Raw genomic sequence first — 18,972 nt, forward strand, 5'->3', positions numbered from 1 at the left:
AGAGTGTAGTAATCAGGCCCAGAAGGCAGCACAGGTAGGCAGGCCAAGGGTCCAAAACTGGGTCAGTAGGACTGGAACGTGAGCAGAATGCGGAGAAAAGAGAGGCATTTGGTGCATCGCCACCTTGCCAGTGCTGGGCAGCTGAGTGGGTCAGTGCCCTCCTTCTCTGCTCCTCCTACTTTGCCACCCAGCTCACACCCCTTCTCTCCCTTGAGGCCTTCTGGTGTCGCCTTTGTTGAAATGTAACTACTGAACCATGACTACTAGTTTTGTCTGCAAAGCCACCACTTTTCTGCTGTTCCTTCTGTTTCAGATCATGGCCATCAGAAGAGTGGCCAGAATCAGGCATGCGTCCAAGTGCCCCAGGGGCTCTTTCTGCACAACCACTGGCAGGTTTTTCTTTCATGGGCAGTTCATAGGCAGTTTCTCTCTTTCTTTCTATCTTTTGTTCTCTCTCTTCCACCCCCGCTGGTGGTTCAGTCTCTCTCTATACACACATAGACACACCACTGTGTAGTAATTGTGTGTGTGTGTTGCAGGGATTAGTCTGCATCTTCTCTGAGCTTCTCGAGGGCAGAGGCTGTCTTCATTCGGAGTGATCCCAGCCCCAGCTGAGGGCCTGGCACACACTGGTTGCACAATGAATGTTTTTGAGGCTGGTCGGCCTGATGGCCAGATAAATGAATGAGTAGCACCAAGTTTATCTTACTCTTCTGAATCCCTCTCGGGATTTGGTAACAGGAGGATTTATTTTATTTTTTTAAGTTAACTTACGGTATGTATCAGGGTTAAAGCAGGAACAAGAAACCACACAATAAGTTGAGCAGGGATAGTTTTAAGATAAAGAATTGTTAATTATAGCAGACATTAGAGTAAAAAGAGATTGGCTAGTAAAAGTATTCTAACGACTACAGGAATAGAAGATATAAGGAGCAGTCAGTACCTCTGAGGATTGAGATAGAGTGCCCAAGGAAGAGGGGCCCCCCGCACCCCCCACCGAGGGCTGAGATCTGGACCTTGTTGGAGAAGGCACTTCCATGGCTCACTCAGTGGCAGAGAAGTTACTGTGATACCACACTGGTGGAACTTGCTGGAAACCCACCCACTGCTCTCCAGGGTGCTTTGGAAAGCTATTCACATGGAGGTGTCTCCGTCCACTGCAGAACCACCCAATGAGTGGTCACCAAGGGAAATTAATGTCCACTGGGGGCTGCTGGCTGCCATGTACTGCAAAAGTGGGGTTGTGGAGAAACTACCCAAGCTGCAGGAACTGGGTACTGGGCAAGCCATGTCGCTGCAGGAGCTGGACACTGGAGAAACCTCTCATGGTGCAAGAGCCAGATGCTCGAGAAGCTGCTTCCACTGCAGGAGCTGGATGCCGGAGAAGCTACCCACGCAGCAGAAGCTAGGTGCTGGGGAAGCTCTCTGTGCTTCAGGAGCCTGTGAAACAACGGACACGAGAGCCAGGAAGGCAAAGACCCTTGCTCTTGCATGTCTCTCCAGTGCTCTCTACTGACAAAGCTCAAACTGTGCCAGCTGGCATAGGAAAAATATTTAAAGGGCTTAATCCATTATGTTAGGGCAGGCAATGAAGGATGAATTTGGAGCACAGAGGCAATAAATGGCTAACTGGCACACAGTGAAATTTATTCTTTTGGTGTACAGGTCTATGAATTTTAATACATGTATAGAGTTGTGTGACCACCACCGCAATCAGGATACAGGACAGTTCTGTCACCCCAGCTAACTCCATCTTCTTATAGTTATTCCCTATACCTCCCTCTACACCTAACCTGGCAATCACTAATCAGTTCTCTGTCACTCTAGTCTTGTCTTTTTGAGAATGTCATATAAATAGAATCATACAGTACATAACCTTTTACCACTGGCTTCTTTCACTCATTCTAAAGTTTTTGAGTCTTTGAAGTTGTTAACTGTATCGATGGTTCATTCCTCTTCTTTTTTTTTAGAGAGATTGGCCCTGAGCTAACATCTGTTGCCAATCTTTTTTTTTCTCCTCCCCAAAGCCCCCCAGTACGTAGTGCATATTCTAGTTATACGTCCTTTTTTCCAGTTCTGCTATGTGGGACCCCACCTCAGTGTGGCTGGATGAGTGGTGCTAGGTCTGTGCCCGGGATCCGAACCAGCGAAACCCTGAGCCGCTGAAGCAGAGCGTGGGACCTTAACCACTCAGGCACTGGGCCAGCCCCTCATTCCTCTTTTTCCGAGTATTCCAGTGTGTGGATGTACCACAGTTTGCTTATCCCTTCACTCGCTGAAGGACCTTTGGGTGGGTTCCAGTTTGGGCAGTTATGACTACAATTGCCGTAAACATTCATTGGTAGGTTTTATGTAACACAAATTTTCATTTCTTTAGGGTAAATGAATTTATTTCTTCAGAAGTGGAATTCCTGGGTCATATGGGAAATATATATTTCACCTTATGAGAAACTGCCAAGTATTCTCCAGAGTTACTGTACCATTTTGCATCCTCACCAGCTGTGTATAAATACGAGTTCTAGTTGATCTGTGTCGCCAGCACCTGATATTGGTAGCGTTTTAAAATTTGAGCCATTCAGATAGATGTATAATGGTATCTTGTCATGGTTTTGGTTTGCATTTCTCTAGTGGCTAATGACATTGAACATTTCTTCATGTGCTTATTTGCCGTTCTTATATTCTCTTTGATGAAGTGACTGTTTAAGTCTTTTGCCCATTTTTAAAATTGAATTGTATGTTTTCTTATAGTTGAGTTTGAAAGTTCTTTATATATTCTGGATACAAGTTCACTGGCAGGTACATGGTTTGCAAATATTTCCTCTCAGTCTATAGCTTGTCTTTTTCTTTTCTCAACAGTGTCTTTCACAGAGTATAAGTTCTTAATTTTTATGACATCAGTTTTATCAGTTATGTCTTTATGGACTGTGTTTTTGGTGAAATGTCTTAAGAAATCTATAAGTAATTCAAGATCAGAAAAATTTTCTCCTACAAGTTTTATACATTTCTTTGCATTTTTATATTTAGATCTGAGATTGATTTTGAGTTAATTTTTGTGTAAGGTGTGAGGTTTAGTTCAAGGTTCATTTTTTTTGCGTGTGGATGTCCAGTTGTTCCCAAGCCATTTACTGAAAAGACAATCCTTCCTCTATTAAATTATCTTTGTACCTTTGTCAAAAGTTGATTGGCCAGATTCAGGTAGGTCTATTTTGGGACTCTATTCTACTCCAGTGATCTGTGTGTCTATCCCTTTCCCAATACTGCACTATCTTTGTTACTGTAGCTTTATAGTTAGTCTTAAAATCTGGCAGTGTCATTCCTCCAACTTTATCCTGCTTCTTCTAAATTGTTTTACCTGCTCTAGTTCATTTACCTTTTCATATAAATTTTAGAATCAGCTTCTCTATAGCTACAAAAATGTCTTGAGATTTTGATTGGAATTATGTTAAACTTATACATCAATTTGGGAAAAAGTGCTATCTTGATTATGTTGAGTCTTAAAATCCATGAACATGGTATGTCTCTCCATTTATTTAAATCTCCTTTGATTCTTTCATCAGCATTTGTAGTTTTCAGCATACAGATCCTATACATGTTTTTTTAGATTTATGTCTAAGTATTTCATTTTTAGAGCAATTATGAATGGAGTCATTTTTAAAATTTCAGTTTGCAATTGTTTGTTGCTAGTATATAGAAATATTGACTTTCTGTGCATTGATCTTGTATCCTGAAACCTTGTAAAATTTTGTATATTCCTTGGCATTTTCTACATAGACAATCGTGTCTCCTGTGAATATGCAGTTTCTTTTCTTCCTTTCTAATCTGTATACCTTTTATTTTCTTCTCTTGCCTTTTTGCACTGGCTAAGACTTCCAGTACTGTGTTGAATATGAATAGTGTGAGCTGACATACTTACCTTGTTCCCAAGGTAAGCATTCAGTCTTTCATCATTAAGTATGATATTAGCCATAGACATGTTGTAGCTGCTCTTAATCAGGTTGATGAAGTTCTCTTTTATATTCCCAGTTTGCAAGTTTTTGTCATGAATTGGATTTTGTCAAATACTTCTCTGCATCAATTAATATAAATATGTATCTTTTTCTTTAGTCCATTGATGTGGTAGAGTATATTGATTGATTTTTCAAATATTGAACAAGCCTTACATTCCTATAATAACCCTACCTGCCTTTGACTTGGCGTATAATCCTTTTTATATGTTGCTGAATTCTATTTGGTAATACTTTATTGATGATTTTTATGTCTGTTTTCATTTGCTCTGTGGAGTATTGGTCTGTAAGGGTTTTTTCCCCATGTTGTCTTTGCCTGCTTTTGTCTCAGGGTAACATAGGCCCCCATTAAATGAGTTAGAAGTGTTCTTTCTTCTAGTTCCTGGGAGAGATTGTGTAGAGTTAGTATTATTTCTTCTTTAAATGTTTGGTAGAACTTTTTGTCAGACCCTGAACTGACAGCTCTCAACTGCCCTCCAAGTTCAAGACCCTCCACCATCACCTCCTCCTTCTCTTCCACTCTCACCCTCTTCTCCAGCTCAACTGAGCTATTCCCTTGGCCCTAAATAGTCCCCACACTGTCTTGTCTCCACATTGTGCTCATACCATTCCATCTGCCTTGAAGCACCCATCCCCGCAAGTGCCTACCTGTCAATGTTGTGTCATTCAGAATGCCTCTCAGATGCAGCTGATTCCAGGAAAACTTGCGTGCCCTCCCTGTCTTGGTTATAGGCTGGTGCCCTCCTTCTGCTCCTTCTTCATCTACCTTAGCCAGTAATCGCTAGTCATGCTAGATGGTAAGTGTGTGACTCCTTCTGTTCAGCCTCTGCAGCTCTTGCATACAGGTCCCACTCAGCAATCACTGTTGAGGGGAAGTGAATGGAGTGAGGGCCTGAGGTGATCAGCCTAGGTGATGTGCCATCTCTAGAAAGTCTCTCAGGGAAATAGGGCGAGGTGGCTGTGATTTGAGGACCACCAGTGGCAAGGCATTGTTGGGCCCTGCTACATGGATGAGGTTTGTTTTGTAAATAGGAGATTTCCTTATCTGTGACATCGCCTGTTTGTTTTTCCCTTCAGTGTTAATACTTTGAAGGGTCAGGAAATAGGAAACAACCCCATTAAGCATGAGATTCTGAGGGCTCAGTCAGCGTCCGACAGCAAGAGTGGAACTGCAAGATAATGGAGGCCGATACTGGTTCCAGCCAATTCTTCTCCCCTTTGCAAAGCGCTGAATGACAAGCAGATTTCTCAGCTCCAAGCAGGCAGTCACATTCAGATGATAAATGTGTCCCTGGACAGAGGAGCTTGTTGAGTGATATTTACCAGGGTCTCTGTGAAGGGCTCTCAGCTCCCAAGGGAGCGTTTCAGGCCTTCAGCTTCTCGCCTGTTCAGCTGAGACTGGTGGGGCAGTGAGAATAAAACCTCATTCCCTGCTTTCCAGCAGAATGGAAGCCATGCTGATTTGTTTAGGTGCTGGGAAATTTCCTGGTTTCTCTTGCTTCCTCTATTCACCCACTCCCTCCCTAGTCAAACCCCAGCAGAGAGAGGCTTGGAATGTGTGAGAAGCTTACGGCCTTAGAGGGGGAGGGGTGGGGAAGTCAGTGCCAAAGACCCAGGCTGGCATCAGTCCTGGCAGTACCACCTAGTGCTCCTTGGCCAAATTCCTCAGCTTCTCTGAACCTGCCTCCTTGGAAATAGGATGGACATGAGAAGAGCCAGCTCACAGGGTTGTTGTACATATAAAATTAAATCCGTGTGAAATTACTTTGCATGTTGTAAAATGCTCTCCAGCGTAAGTCAGTCATTCACTCGGCAGTTCCTCACTGCACGCCTCCTGCATGCCAAGCACTGTGCTGGGTTTGTAGGACCATGTCCGGATTGTGTGGGCCAGAAAGAAGAGCAGGCTAATGGCCTTTATCAGCCGTCAGTGTGGTTCTGGGGTGAAGGCAAGTCGCTGTCCCAGAATTTGTACCTCTGTGCTATCCCTGAAGACTGCTCCACTCTCAACACTTTTCTAGGGCTTCAGCTCTTGGGAACCTTTCCCAGTGGCTGGGCCTTTTTGTGACCTGTGACAAGGAACATGGCTGAATCAAGACTCTGGTGTTTAATTATCAAATGTGTCAGTCTGGGTTCTCCAGAGAAACAGAACCAATAGGATACACACACACACACACAGATTTATTATAAGGAATCAGCTCACATAGTTACGGAGGCTGAAAAGTCCTAAAATCGGCAGTCAGCAAGCTGGAGACCTAGGGGAACTGATGGGGAGAGGGTGTAAGTTTCAGTCCAAGTCTAAGTCTGAAGGCAGGAGACTGATATCCCGGGTTGAAGACAGTCAGGCAGGGAGAGGATTCTCTCTCACTCTGCCTTTTTGTTCTACTCAGGTCCTCAGTGGATTGGATGGGGCCCATCCACACTGGGGAGGGCAGTTTGCTTTCCCCAGTCTATTGATTCGCATGTAAATCTCATCCAGAAACACCCACACAGACACACCCAGAATAATATTTGACCAAATGTCTGGGCACCCCAGCGCCCAGTCAAGTTGACACATAAAACTTACCATCACACTAGAGTTGACGTTCACACAGAGCATGCCGGTACCAGGCAGCCTCACAAGCTGTGTCTCATTTGGCTCCGTAACAACCCAGTGAGGGAGTCATTACCCTTCTCCGTTATGAAATCCTGATGTTTGAAGCAGGTCGTGTTCACCTTAAACCCAAATCTCAATACACCGAGCTGTCCCTCCGGGCCACAGGAAGTCTCCCTTTCCAGATCCCACTTCTCACCCAGCGTGCGAAAGGCCTGTGCCTCCGTGAGTCTGTCTTCTGCCTCCAATGCCCTGGTGCTCTCCACTCTTCCACACTGGTCCTTAGTCAGCAGGAAACTGTGAACAAAGTTGTCATACGGGCTGGGCGTTATCTGTGGACTAGATGTCACGTGGCCTTCCACAAAGTCTGAATGTGATCATCATGCCGAAGGGAGGTGGAGGCTTGGTTGAGAGCTCTGCTTTTGCCGAGATGAGATGGTGCGCTGTGGTGAGCACTGGGAGGAGGACGGCCGCAGGCGGGCAGCGCTCCCTCGGATGCGTTTGCGTCTGTTGTGTCTGTCTTGGTCTCATCAGGCCACAGTGCACGGCTTTTACGTTTAATAAGCCTTTGTCATTTTAATCATGCCGATGAATCAAGGCACTCCTGGGTATTTCTGTTTATTTAAAACCCATTGTGAGATATTCTATTATAGTCTGTCATGGGGGAAATGTGAATTTATTAATTCAAAAATTGTACCATCCTCATGCTGAGCTTGGAAAATGGGCTCCAATCAGCAACATTTCGCAAGCCTGCATTTCAAACACGGGACCACTCTGCCTGGCATCGCAGCCACTTGTATGCATGTCTATCTTCTCGTCTGGACAATGCCTTTTTGGGCTCTGTTTCCCTGAGGCCTAGCATGGTGCCTAGCACATGATAGGTACTTAGTTACTGTTTCTGGAGTAGAATGGACTGGAATTCATGCTAGGAGGATTGCCACAAGCCACACTCACCTGAGCTCTACTCTGGAAGGGCGCCCAGGCAGCCCACCACAGACACAGCAAATGTGCCGTAATTTTGGCAGAAAAGTGTTGAACACATAGTGCGTGTCAGGCATATGCTAGACGCAGGGTGTGCAATGCTGGTTCAGGCACCGCTCCTCCCGGTAGGGAGTGCGCAGCCGAGTGAGGGTGACAGCCAGAAACAACCAAGCAGAGTGCCTTTTGAGAAGCACTGGACAACAGACGGATGAGGGGCGTGGGGACACTGAGGAGGATGCGGGGTGATGCCGGCTTCAGGAGGCACTCAGGACCAGGGGTTTGTTGGGCAGAAGAATGGCACAGAACCTCAGAGCAGACTTTGATCGCTCAGCACTCCCTTTCTCTGACTGTCTTTCTCTGCAATTTTCCCCCAGGGCCTGTGCCAGCAGCGAGACGGAGAGTGAAGCTGGAGACATCATGGACCAGCAGTTTGAAGAGATGAACAACAAGCTCAACTCGGTTACTGACCCCACTGGCTTTCTGCGGATGGTTCGCCGCAATAACCTCTTTAACAGGTGAGTGTGGGCTCTGTCTCCCAGGCCCACTGCAGGCGAGGTGTCCTGAGCACGGATGACATGCTCTTGGCTGATGCTCCTTCGACTGGTTGGGCTTCTGGCCCGTGTCATGTGTTTGTAGAAGTGAGCCTGACACTACCGTGGTCTCATGCTCCTCAGGGCTTTGGTGTCACAGCAGCATTTCCAGGTCAAGTGAAAAAACAGGGGCAGGCTTGATGTGACAGTCTGAATTTAGCTGGGATGGGAGACCAGGGGATGGTTGGCCTCTTCTTCACATAGTCTCCGAGCTGACTTCCTAAACACCAGGCCGGAAGCAGACAGGATAGCTTCACATCCTTCTTTGCCAGTTTCTGCTGGTAACTCGTGGGCCAGGCACCTGTCTTGACCTTCCTGGCCTGAGATTGAGGGAGGCCAGGGGAAGTGGGGGTGCTGGCATTGCTGGAGAGAGAGCTGGTCCAGACCCGGGCCCACTTCTCTACCCTGAGACCCCATCTCCCTGTTACTTAGCCAAATAGGCCTTCACTGCTTTGAAATGAGTCAAGGTTGGAATTGAATTGCCAACCAACATACCCCTGCATCTTTTTATCAGAGGTGATGGCTGAACTGCATCCAGATAAACAGAGGCAGGTGGTTGGGATTGAGGGGCACCTGTCCCACTGTCATTTGGTTGCCTAGCAACAACCCAGGAGTCACATTTAGGTAGACTTTCCAGAAAGACATCCTGCACTCTCTCAGGTCCTTGCCATGGCCTGAGTGCCTGACTTTAAAGGGCAGCAGGTTGAGCCTGGAGCACAGGAGGGAAGTGACTGTGCTCTGGGTGGAGGCAGCCGCTGCCTGGCGGCCCTGCTGTGTGGGGCATTGTGTGCCCTGTCTGTTCCTACTCCAGGCCCTGGTTTCCTCTCATTATTGTGCTGTCAGGGTGACAAACTTTTATTTACTTTCCCAGGGGCAAGCTGAATGGGACAGAAGCCAAGGGCCAGGGATGTAGGAACTGGCAGCTTGGTTGAAAGGAGGCCAGAACTTCAAGTTGGATCACCCCCCATCCTTCTGCCCTGCCCCCTTCGCAGGGGTCCCTCATGCCCTTTAGTTTCCTGTAGGGACGCAAGCAGGTAGGAGGAGGCACGAGATCAGGCCTGTGCTCACGTCCTCTTCTGCCAGCTTCAGGCCAGTGATTCATGACACTTCTGGGTGATGTGATCCACGGTTGTAAACTGGAGTTCGAAGAGCCGGCCTTGCTGCTTGCCAGCTGTGGGACACTGGGCAGGCGGTATCTACCACTATCAGCTTGTTTCCTCATCACTGAAATGGGGACAAACTTCGTACCTTGCAGGGTTCCCTTAACCTGGGTGTTAAAGGAGCTAATGTATAAATAACACACTGACCGGCTTCTTAATGCATAGAAGGCACCCGTACACATGGTAGCCTTCCACTGTTTTGAGTAAAGTGGGAAGGACAGTGCTAAACTTGAGTCCTTATGATAATCTGGGTGGATGAACTTTGGGAGGGATGGAATTCGTATGTACCTGTGCATCAGTGTTAGCCACCTTGGGCTGTGGCCTCCCTGTCCTTCCTTCCTCTTCCCATCCTGCCTCATGTCCTTCACATGAGAGAGTGCCAAAGGGAGGCAGGCAGGCTTCCAGGGCCGACCTGATCGTAGGTGCCGGCAGTCAGGAGCCCCTCCTCAGGAGCCTTGGGCACTACAATAAGAAATGGGTCAAGCCTGGTATAGCTGGGATCCTAGCTTATCATCCCTTGATGGGAGGTCATGTAAATTTTGGATTATGGAGTTGCTCATTTTGGGAAAATGGCGGTTGTCCTTCTGAACAGCTCTGAGAGAGGTCCTGTGAGCACAATACTGTGGATTAATTCATTGGTTCATTTAGACGGTGCAATCTGTGCCAGCCCTGAGGCTGGGTGGGGAGCAGCAAGGCTTACAGCACTGGAGCCCGGGCCTCCCTGCCTGGCTGCTCTGCACCCAGCTCCCTCAGCAGGGTCTGCAGATCCTTCCAATTGTGACCTTCTGGAGGCTTCTGAGAGCAGATTGGATGAGGAGAAACAGCATGCATTCTTTCAGCTTCAGTGCAGTGAGCCGTAAGGCCCAGCACAGGTTGCCATGGCCTGTGCCCTTTACCTCTTTCTGACAAGTCCAGGAAGAGGGTTCTCTGGCCTTCTTCAGAGGAGAGCAGAGCTGTGGGAGGCAGAGCTGTCCTTGTCAGTCAGAAGGGCTCAGGCCCTCGAGAACTTGTAGTCCAGCCTCGCATCTCCCAGCTGAGGGGCACACATAGGCTGGGGAGGTGGAGACCTGCCATGAGCAGATGCCAAAGCTAGATCTCAGGCTGCACCTGCCAGCTGCCTTGCCAGCCTGGGCCTTCCCACCTCGAGGCCTGCCAAGTGCGCTGCCCTGCCCTGCCCTGGGTCCCAGGCCTCCCTCTCTGCCCCTTTCACGTCCAGGGATCTCAGCTAGGAGGAGGGCTGGTTTATCACTGAATGGAATGGCTAAGAAGTGGCTTTTCTGCAGACTCCTCAGAGCAACTAGGGCTTACAGAGTGCCCGTCTCCTGGAGCCCACAGAGGTGACGTCGAGGCAGCCCTGTGCACAGGGCCTTGAGTGCACTGGAGCGGCACCAGCTCCCGTCCGCAGGCTCTCCAGCTCGGTGATTCATGGGTTCCTTCGCCTGTCTGTTCTGGCTGGTTTGCTGGACTCGTTCGGTGATGAGGCTGCTGCAGCTGATACGAGTCAGTGCGACTTGCCTTTAGAGTTTTCTCTCTTGCCACTGCAGCACTTGTCTTTGTCCTGCCTTTGTTTTTGAGGTCTCCCCAACCACTATTTTTCTTCTTGCCCTGTGCACTTTGGTAAAAAACACATTTGTCAAGCCCAGGACAGGTACCACTAGTGAGGAAAAGCAAGATTTCTTCTCTTGTTTAGCACCCTGACCCTGGGTGGTCCCCACAGGGCAGAGCAGCAGCCCTCGGAGAGGCCTCTGCTCCTCATCTGCAGAATGCTCAGGCAGTTATGTTGGAGGCTAGAAGGCCAGTGTGTGTGTGTGTATGGGTGTGTGTGAATGAGTGTATGTGAATGTGTGTGTGTGTGGCTGAACCTGGGGGCAGTCAGCAGATTATGTCTGCTACAAAGAAGAGGAAGAAAATGGGACATGCTTTCAACCACACCTGGATCCTAGGGCCCAGGGCGGAGCCTCGGCACTGGAGGTGTGCCCATCCAGAACCAATTAGGACCAATATCCAGAGAAATGTTCTGACTTATGTCGCCGCCACTGTATAACATGCATCCTAAGTCTTTACTTTTCCACATTATGGCTGTGTGTGATGTGATGTGGAGAGGGGCTTTCCTGTCGCCCAGAGATTAGTGGCTAGAGCCAAAACAGACGACAGAGAAGTGTTAAGTCTCCCCATTCCAAAGAGAGGTGCCACAGTGGGGCCAGAGCCCGCTCTCAGGTCTCTGTGACCTCCAACTAGCACCCCAAAGACATACCCCCCATCTCTAACAGAAGACTGGGTGGGGGAATTGACAAGTGAGACTCTTCTGCCTGGTCAGGGTCCTCTAAGAAAATCAATCACAAAGATTGGGGGTCCTGCAAGAAAGGGACAGAGAGAGAGGCATCACCATCCCATGGGACTAGCCTCCCATGACTGTGAGGCAGGGAGAGAAGAGAGTAAAGAGAGGGGCCTAGCAAGGATGGGCCCACCACAGTGTGGTCTGCATGCCCACGTCTAGTGTGGCACAGACGAGTACCTTTCCTAATGGGTGGGTCACATGGGCTCAGTCTCTTGCTGGGCAGAGGGCCTCAGCAGCAGGAGTGATGAGGTTTGCAGCCAGTGGCAGGACTAAGGTGACAGAAGAGGCAGAACAAGCTGCCCTGTGTTGGGGGGTGCACGGGGAAGCCCCTGCAGGGCCCTCAGAAGCCAGGGAAACACATGGAGGGACATCAGCAGCACTCGTCCTCCCACACTGCCCTCACTGCCAGAGAGTCAGGTCTTGACAGTTGGGGGGAAGAGGGGAGGGAAGGAATGCTCCCAGAGCCCACCCTGTGCCCAAATCCGTGAGCAGAAGCCTGGCCTACAGTGGAGGCAGGAGGGGATGAGGTGTTCACTACACAGCAGGCTGGGGGCCCCTCTACCCAGGATTCCTAAAGGCATGGGGAAGAGTGACTGGAGAGAATAAAGCTGTCCCCACAAGGTCAGCCTGGTCAGTGAGCTGGAAACTGCACACCTGTGTCTGTCTGTGCGTTTGCGTTGTGCGGGTATCTGCATGGCTGTGTGGGTGCGGTTCTGTGGAAGCGTCTACGTGGGCTGCCCTGAAGCAGGCTGCAGCGGTGCCGCGGAAGTCCACTGTGGGCCGGGAGGCCCTCTGCAGATGGTGTTCTCTTGATCTCTGTGTTCCTGGGTCTGGGCGGATCTCTGTGAGGAGACACACAGTAGGGGGAAGAACCCTTGGGCTCCGGGCCCAGACAGACCTGGATTTGAAAACTAGCTCTACCTTTTATTAGTGGGTGGCCTTGAGCCTTTTATTTTTTCATCTGGAAAATGGGGGTAATAATGCCCACTGATACGGTTGTTATGAGGATGCAATAAACATGATGATGGATAGGTCGACCCTGCTGTGTCGTAAGTGGTTTCTCTCCCCATCTTGGGTCTGAGGTTTCTGTGGCGCCAAAGGCCTTTTACCGGGGGAGGAATCAACCACTTTTTGAGTCAAATCTCCACCCTGAAACCTGATTGGATAGCTCAGTGCTTCCTCCCCTTACGACCTCTCGCTGGCTACCAGACACCAGAAAGGCTGAATAAATGCAGAATGATGACCCAACTGGATATCAGTTACAGCCACAGCTCTGGCCTTGAGTCTCAAGGCTCCATACTCAGCTTCTGGCTGGGTTCCTGCTAGCCCTGTCCTCCGCTCTTTGGTGAAGGCCCTGTTGCTCTCCTGCTGGCCCCAACAAAAGGGCTAAGTGTTCTCCCCAGCTCCGACCTGGGCCAGTCCCCCAATCCGTATTCCTCTCACGTGGCAATTCTGCCCTGCCAACAGCTGCTCCACAGCTGGGTCCAGTCACTGGGCCTTGAGCAGGAGCCCTTGTCCTGGTGTCCCATCGGTAGGCACAGCCACCAGCCCTCCTCAGGGCTCCCTGTCTGTCCCCATGTGCTGCCTCGAGGCACCCACCAGGTCAGCAGACCCCTTGGGCACTGGCACACATGCTCTCTCCAGGCAGCACAAATACAAGTGAGATGCAGCTGTGAAATTAAGAACTCTCCTCAGAAGTCACTTTCAAATCAGGTCCATCAGGTAGTGACAAGTTCAAAATGCAAAAAGATTCCCCACAGGCTGCCTCTAAGTATCAAGCTTACCATATATTTTAAGGCACAATTTAATTTATGAATAATAGTTTCTTTACCATTTGTTTATTTGTTCCCTTTCTTGTTCCAGAACTTAAGACAGTTTACCAAACCATACAAATGACACCAGACCATATAAAAAATAAATAAATGGATGAGAAAATCAAGATAGAGGGGAAAATAAAGGTAGAAGAGAGGGAGTGACGTTTACATAGAAAACATGTGTCATCAAGCACAGCTAGAGATGGCTGGGGTTGGACTCTTGAGTTTTCCTAGCAGCCGAACAGAGAGGTCAGCCCAGCTGTCTGCCTGGGCCTGGCCCTGACCCAGACCTGCTGGCTCGGAATCTACTTATGACGAAGTCCCAGGGGCTTCATGTGGGAGTCACGCTGAAGAAGTGCTGTCCCACCTTTCCTTAAGGGGCCCTGAGCCGAAGGTCCCCCCTGGGGCCTGTTCCTCCTGCATCCCCCATAGTCCTAATGCCAACTCCCCCCGCAGTGAGCTCACGCCCCAAATGCAGTTTGCTGCCAAGGCCTGCCAGGCCAACCCTGTAACATTTCTAGCCTCCTTCCCTCTGTCTATTCCCATTGCCAAGTTCGTTCTTGAGACTCACTCTCCTCCTGAAATCACCATTCAACATGATCCTAGGAGTAGGTCACAAGGTCACCAATGCTTAGTGAGGTTACTGCCCAAGTCTCCCAACTTGTTGATGCAGAACTGGGCTTGGCCCCCTGCCAGCTGAGACTGTCGCCTGTGCTGCTCTTGTTACTACCCACCTGGTCAGCAGGCCGCTGGCTTTGCCACCCAGCTCTGGCTGGAGCACAGTTCTGATTGCTCACTCTCTTGTTTGGGGTCCCAGGGGTTCTCAGTGGAGCGGCAGAGCCTGGCATTTGAGTCCTAGTCTGGCCATCCTTCCTGCCTGTCATTTCCTTCTTCCCTTACCCTCTGTCCTGACCCAAAGAGACCATGGAGCTGCCCTCTCCCGCCTCAGAACCTTGGCTTGGGCACAGCGAAAGGCCAAAGAGGGTTTCCCCTGAGGTGCATCTCAAACAGCCTCTTTCATGAATCTGTCTTGGATCCCCTAACGAGGAATAGTCTTCCCCTTCTCAGAATCCCCTGGCACTTTATCTGTCGGATAAGGAGCCACCACCTTTTGCCTGGAGTTTTAGTTATGTACGTCCCAAGGCCAGATCCTCTCTGATTTCTCTCTGTATCTCCCAAGGTGCCTCGCCCTGCGCTTCGTGTTAAGTAGGTGCAGGTACTTGCTCATTTGTGGAGGGAAGGAGGGAAGGCGGGAGGACGGGAGGAAAGTGGATTGGTTGGTCAAGATTGAGACAGACATTATGTAACATCAACAGTGGTGATGCCATGGTGATGACAGTGGTGACCATCTGCTGATTACTTCCTCAGAACCCAGCACCGTGCTAAGTGCTTTGTTATCTTAGTCAGTCCCTACAACAGCCACGAGGGGTGCTATTGCAACCCTTTTTAAAGGTAAGGACACTGAGGCTCAGAGAGGTTAAATTAGTTGCCCAAGGTCAGACAGCTAGTAAGTGACAGAGCCAGCATTAGGATCCAGATCTGTCAGTCTCCAGAGACAGTGTTCTAGCCCCCCCAGATCCACACCCATCTAACACCCCTGCCAAATGATCACTCAGACTTTGCTTGAACTCCTCCAGTGACAGGGAGCTCACTATCTTCTGAGGCAGTGCATTCTGCCTTTGGACAACACTGACTAATACAGCTCTGGAGGTTCTTTATGGGCCGGTGAGTGAGATTCCACGGGTTTGTTCGGGTGGAGGAGACAGGCTTGGACCCACAAGTTTCCTATGGGTGCAAAGCCCTTTGGAAAGGTTTTGCTGTATTGATGGGCATGCATCAGCTGGGCAGGCCATCACACACGGGGTCATCTTTGCTTCTCTCCATCCCTGAGCCAGTGATAAATGAACAGGTACCTGCATCTAATTGATGAGCCTGTCCCCCAGTGACTGCCCAGCTTGGACCCTCTGTCCTGACCCCAAATGGGTCAGCAAGGCTGGCCTAGGCATCAGGTTTTTCCAAGGTAACCATCTCCAGGCTTGGCCGTGAAGCCTCATGCACATTGCAGCAAAGAGCAGATAGCCACATCAAAGTGCCCTCAGTAGGCAGAGGTCATGGCTCCTGTGGGAGAGAGAGCCCAGGCCTTCTTGGAGGACGGGTGTGCCACAGCCTTTGACCTAGGCCGTGAACCTGCCCACAACCCGACATTCCTGGGAGAGCCCAAGAGCAAGGAGAGAGAAACCACACGCAGCCCCAGACTCATCCCTGGGCTTGAGAGGAGCCCGCACCGCTGGAGGAGCAGGGGTCCCCGCCTGAGCCCACCCAGCATTGTGGCTCTTCTCCTGGGGAGGGAGCCAGACCCAGGGAACCAGGCACTCGGTAATTAAGGAGGTGAGCAGGCAGAAAGTCCCGGCAGCATGTTGAATAAGTGCTTAAAAGGCAGCATTTGACAGCCTTCATCTCCCAGAGGGGACAACCCTTCGTGTGAGGATGTTCATGGCGGAAAGTCACTGAATGGTGTCACAGTCCTCTTTTAAATTGAATTGAGGCATCTCTGGCTACTTGAATATAATGGATTTGCCAATTAATTTTTCCCTTGGCACCTTAAAACCCAGGTACTTGTTCAAATCTCAGGATGGCTCCTCTCCCTCAGAAGACCAGTTCAGAGCTCAGAGCGCCAGAGGGGACTTTGCAGCATCCTGGTCAGGGCTCAGGGCGGGGAGGAAGGAAGCGGGTGGTTTCACAGGCAGCAGATCCCAGTGGAGCATGAGCTCCGCGCACCGTCTGCCAGGTGCTCCCCAAAGCAATCCTGGCTGCTGCGGGGCAGGAAGCCCCCACCGAGAGGCGGAGGGGCTCTCAGCCCTCGGAGGAGCAGAGGCGGGACTTCCCCCAGGCCCAGGACAGCCAGCCCTGCTCGCCCCTGCCGCTGTGAGCGCAGACAGGAGGCCACCCCACCTGGCCAATGGAAAGTGAAAATGTGTGATAAGACGTCCTCAGAAGGGAGGAGCCACGGGCAGAGGAGCAGAGGAGCAAATTCATACCAAGAGCGAGCTCAGCGCCACGGGGAAGCAGCCTGCTTCCTCCTCCCCGCCCCTGCTCAACCCTGACCTGGAGGCAGGGTCCTGCTTGCCAAGGGCCCTGGAAACTGGTGCTCTGTGCCATGTCTGCCATCCTGGGGGAGTGCGCACCCTCCAGACGAGGTGAGTGTTCCTGGCTCAGCTTACTCCACAGCCCTGCGTCTAGACAGTCAGGTGGGGGAGGCCCCAAGTGCCTGGTGGGGATGGAGAGCAGAAGATAGGACATGGAGAGGTGGAGACGTGGGAAAGGAGAAGACGCTCCAAGGTGGCCTTGCCCTCCCACCTGCCTTCAAGCTTCAGGCCACATATGCGCACCCTTGCAGAGCCTCTCAGGCCTTGCTTGGTCCTCATGAGATTGTCAGCTCTAGGAGGACAAGGACCAAATCTCCCTGTTCACTGATGTCCCCCCACAGTGGTCCTGGGCCAGCCGCCTGGGAGGCACGCATTGCTTGAGGGAGTGAACCCTGACAAATCCTTGGCGCCTGCCTCTGGGTCAGAATGCACATAGGGGAAGCTGCAGCCCACCTGTTTTTAGGGAGCTCTGGTCCCTCATGATTTTTGGGGTTGTACCAAGCTCTAGGTCGCTGGTTCCTCCCTCCATGCCACAGAGACGGGGATGGAGTCTCAGGGTCAGACCGGCTCCAACCCTCCCTGGAGTCTTCAGGCTGGCGCAAGGGCCCTTAGTCTCATTTGAAGGGAGCCAAGCCCCTGCTCCCTTGTTTCCTCCGGCTCATTTCACTCTCCATCTTTGAGTGTGAAAGCCTGAGACACCCGTGTGTGTGTGTATTGAGGGGGGCTCTCACTACGCCCTGCTGTCTGCACGGTGACCTAACTCCCCTCCTTAAACATCAGTGTGTGTGAGCCCGGGAGTCTGAGCATACGGGTCTTCTGCAGGCCCATCCCAGTTATAAATCCCCCGCCTGGAGAATAGATCTCTTCATCCCCGAAGGTGATTCATGAGCAGCGAGTGCTGCCCAGGCCGCCTGGTGTTTGTCATCATTGCAGAGACATAAACTACAGCCCGATGCCTCTGCCCTCCTTGGTAGTGCTTCACATATCATCTCATAGCTCTGTACTCTGTCCTTGCAGGGCCACGCAGCTTTCCCCTTGCCTGCCAGCCTCCCCTCTCCCTGAATAAGCGCTCGCTCGCTCTCCTTGTTCTGCCACCATGCAATGGCCACGCAGTGGAGAAAACAAATATTTCTCCAGAAGCAGATTAATGAATGCAATCTGAAGAATGAGCTAATAAAGACGGTGTGGTATGAGAAAATCCTCTCTCCATGAGCCAGGCTGTCAATTAGCCCAACGGGGGTCCCTGGCAGTAGACAGACAGGCCTGGAGGAAAGCGAGCCAGTGCCACCTGCTGGAGCCGTGCAGTGGTGCATCTGTGAACCCTGGGAGCCCAGCCCTCCTTCACTGCTCCCACAAAGCAGACGCCGCCTTCTGCCAGCTCCACCTTTGCTGACCCAGCAGCGAGGAGGGCAGGGGTAGGTGCAAGTCTGCAGGTTGTTCAGTGTGTCCCCACGGCTGGGACAGCACGGCAAAACCCCTCCGGGCCAGGTGGGAGGCCTGGCCCCTGCCCTGCCTGGTGCCCAGGACAGGTCTCTTGCCCTCTCTGAACCTCCGTTCCTTATCTGTAAAGGAAGACCAACCCCACCTTATAGACCCCTGAGAGGGCGATGTGGATGTGGCAGGCCTGGCAGGTGCCCAAATGGGTAGCACAGCCCTTCCTGTGGCTCACGTTCCTGCCACATGGGAAGCGTTTCCACTCCTGTCAAAGCCCCCATTCTGATAAGTGGAAAGCACCATTCTCCCGTCTTGGAGTCCAGATTGCTGAGGCAGAGAGAAGTCAGCCAGGCTGAAAGGCCCTGCAGAAATCAAAGCGGTACAGTAAGCGAGGTCCCACCACTGAGGACCCCTGCCCCGCTCCAGGGCCATTCTTCCGCAGCGCAATGGATGCACTAGGCCATCATGACAGCGCCAGGAAGGAGGCAGATGTGCCTGCAAGGAGGACAGCAGGGAGCAGATCGGCCCACACACCCGTTCACACCTGTCAACCACTGCCGGCCAGGAACTCAGAGCCCAGGGGACCTGCTGCCACTCGGCTGTGACTCTGAGATCCTGACTACAGGGGTGTGCGTCAGTGGTGCCAGCTCTCCTGGGCAGATTACGGCACCTGAAGGCCGCAGTCACACCCAGCGCTCATGCAGGGCGAGCACAGGGAGGGCTGCGGGGCTTTGGGTGCTATGCTGGTGTCCTGTCGGTCAGCAGAGGGGTTAAAAGAGCCTCTGCAGTTTTGATGGCTTCCCAGATTGAGTAGATTTTTAATTTTTTAAACTAGAAGAGACCTACAAGGACTTTAGTACCACCTCTTCTTTTTACTCTTTTACAAGGAGAAGAGGGGAGTGGAAAAGTGACATG

The 18,972-nt window shown here is 50.9% G+C and overlaps 1 protein-coding gene across 4 annotated transcripts in view; it reads left to right on the plus strand.

The window, feature by feature from the left end:
• TTC28 (tetratricopeptide repeat domain 28) overlaps nt 1–18,972 on the plus strand; it is a 596,893-nt gene that overhangs the window by 540,308 nt on the left and 37,613 nt on the right. For all 4 annotated transcript variants that reach the window (XM_023648122.2, XM_023648123.2, XM_023648125.2 and 1 more), the window contains one exon: nt 7,950–8,090. In XM_023648122.2, coding sequence (XP_023503890.1) covers nt 7,950–8,090 — 141 coding nt within the window. The remainder of the gene's footprint in view (nt 1–7,949; nt 8,091–18,972) is intronic.

Source organism: Equus caballus, chromosome 8 (assembly GCF_041296265.1).
Source record: "Equus caballus isolate H_3958 breed thoroughbred chromosome 8, TB-T2T, whole genome shotgun sequence".
In the NCBI taxonomy this organism is placed as follows: domain Eukaryota; kingdom Metazoa; phylum Chordata; class Mammalia; order Perissodactyla; family Equidae; genus Equus; species Equus caballus.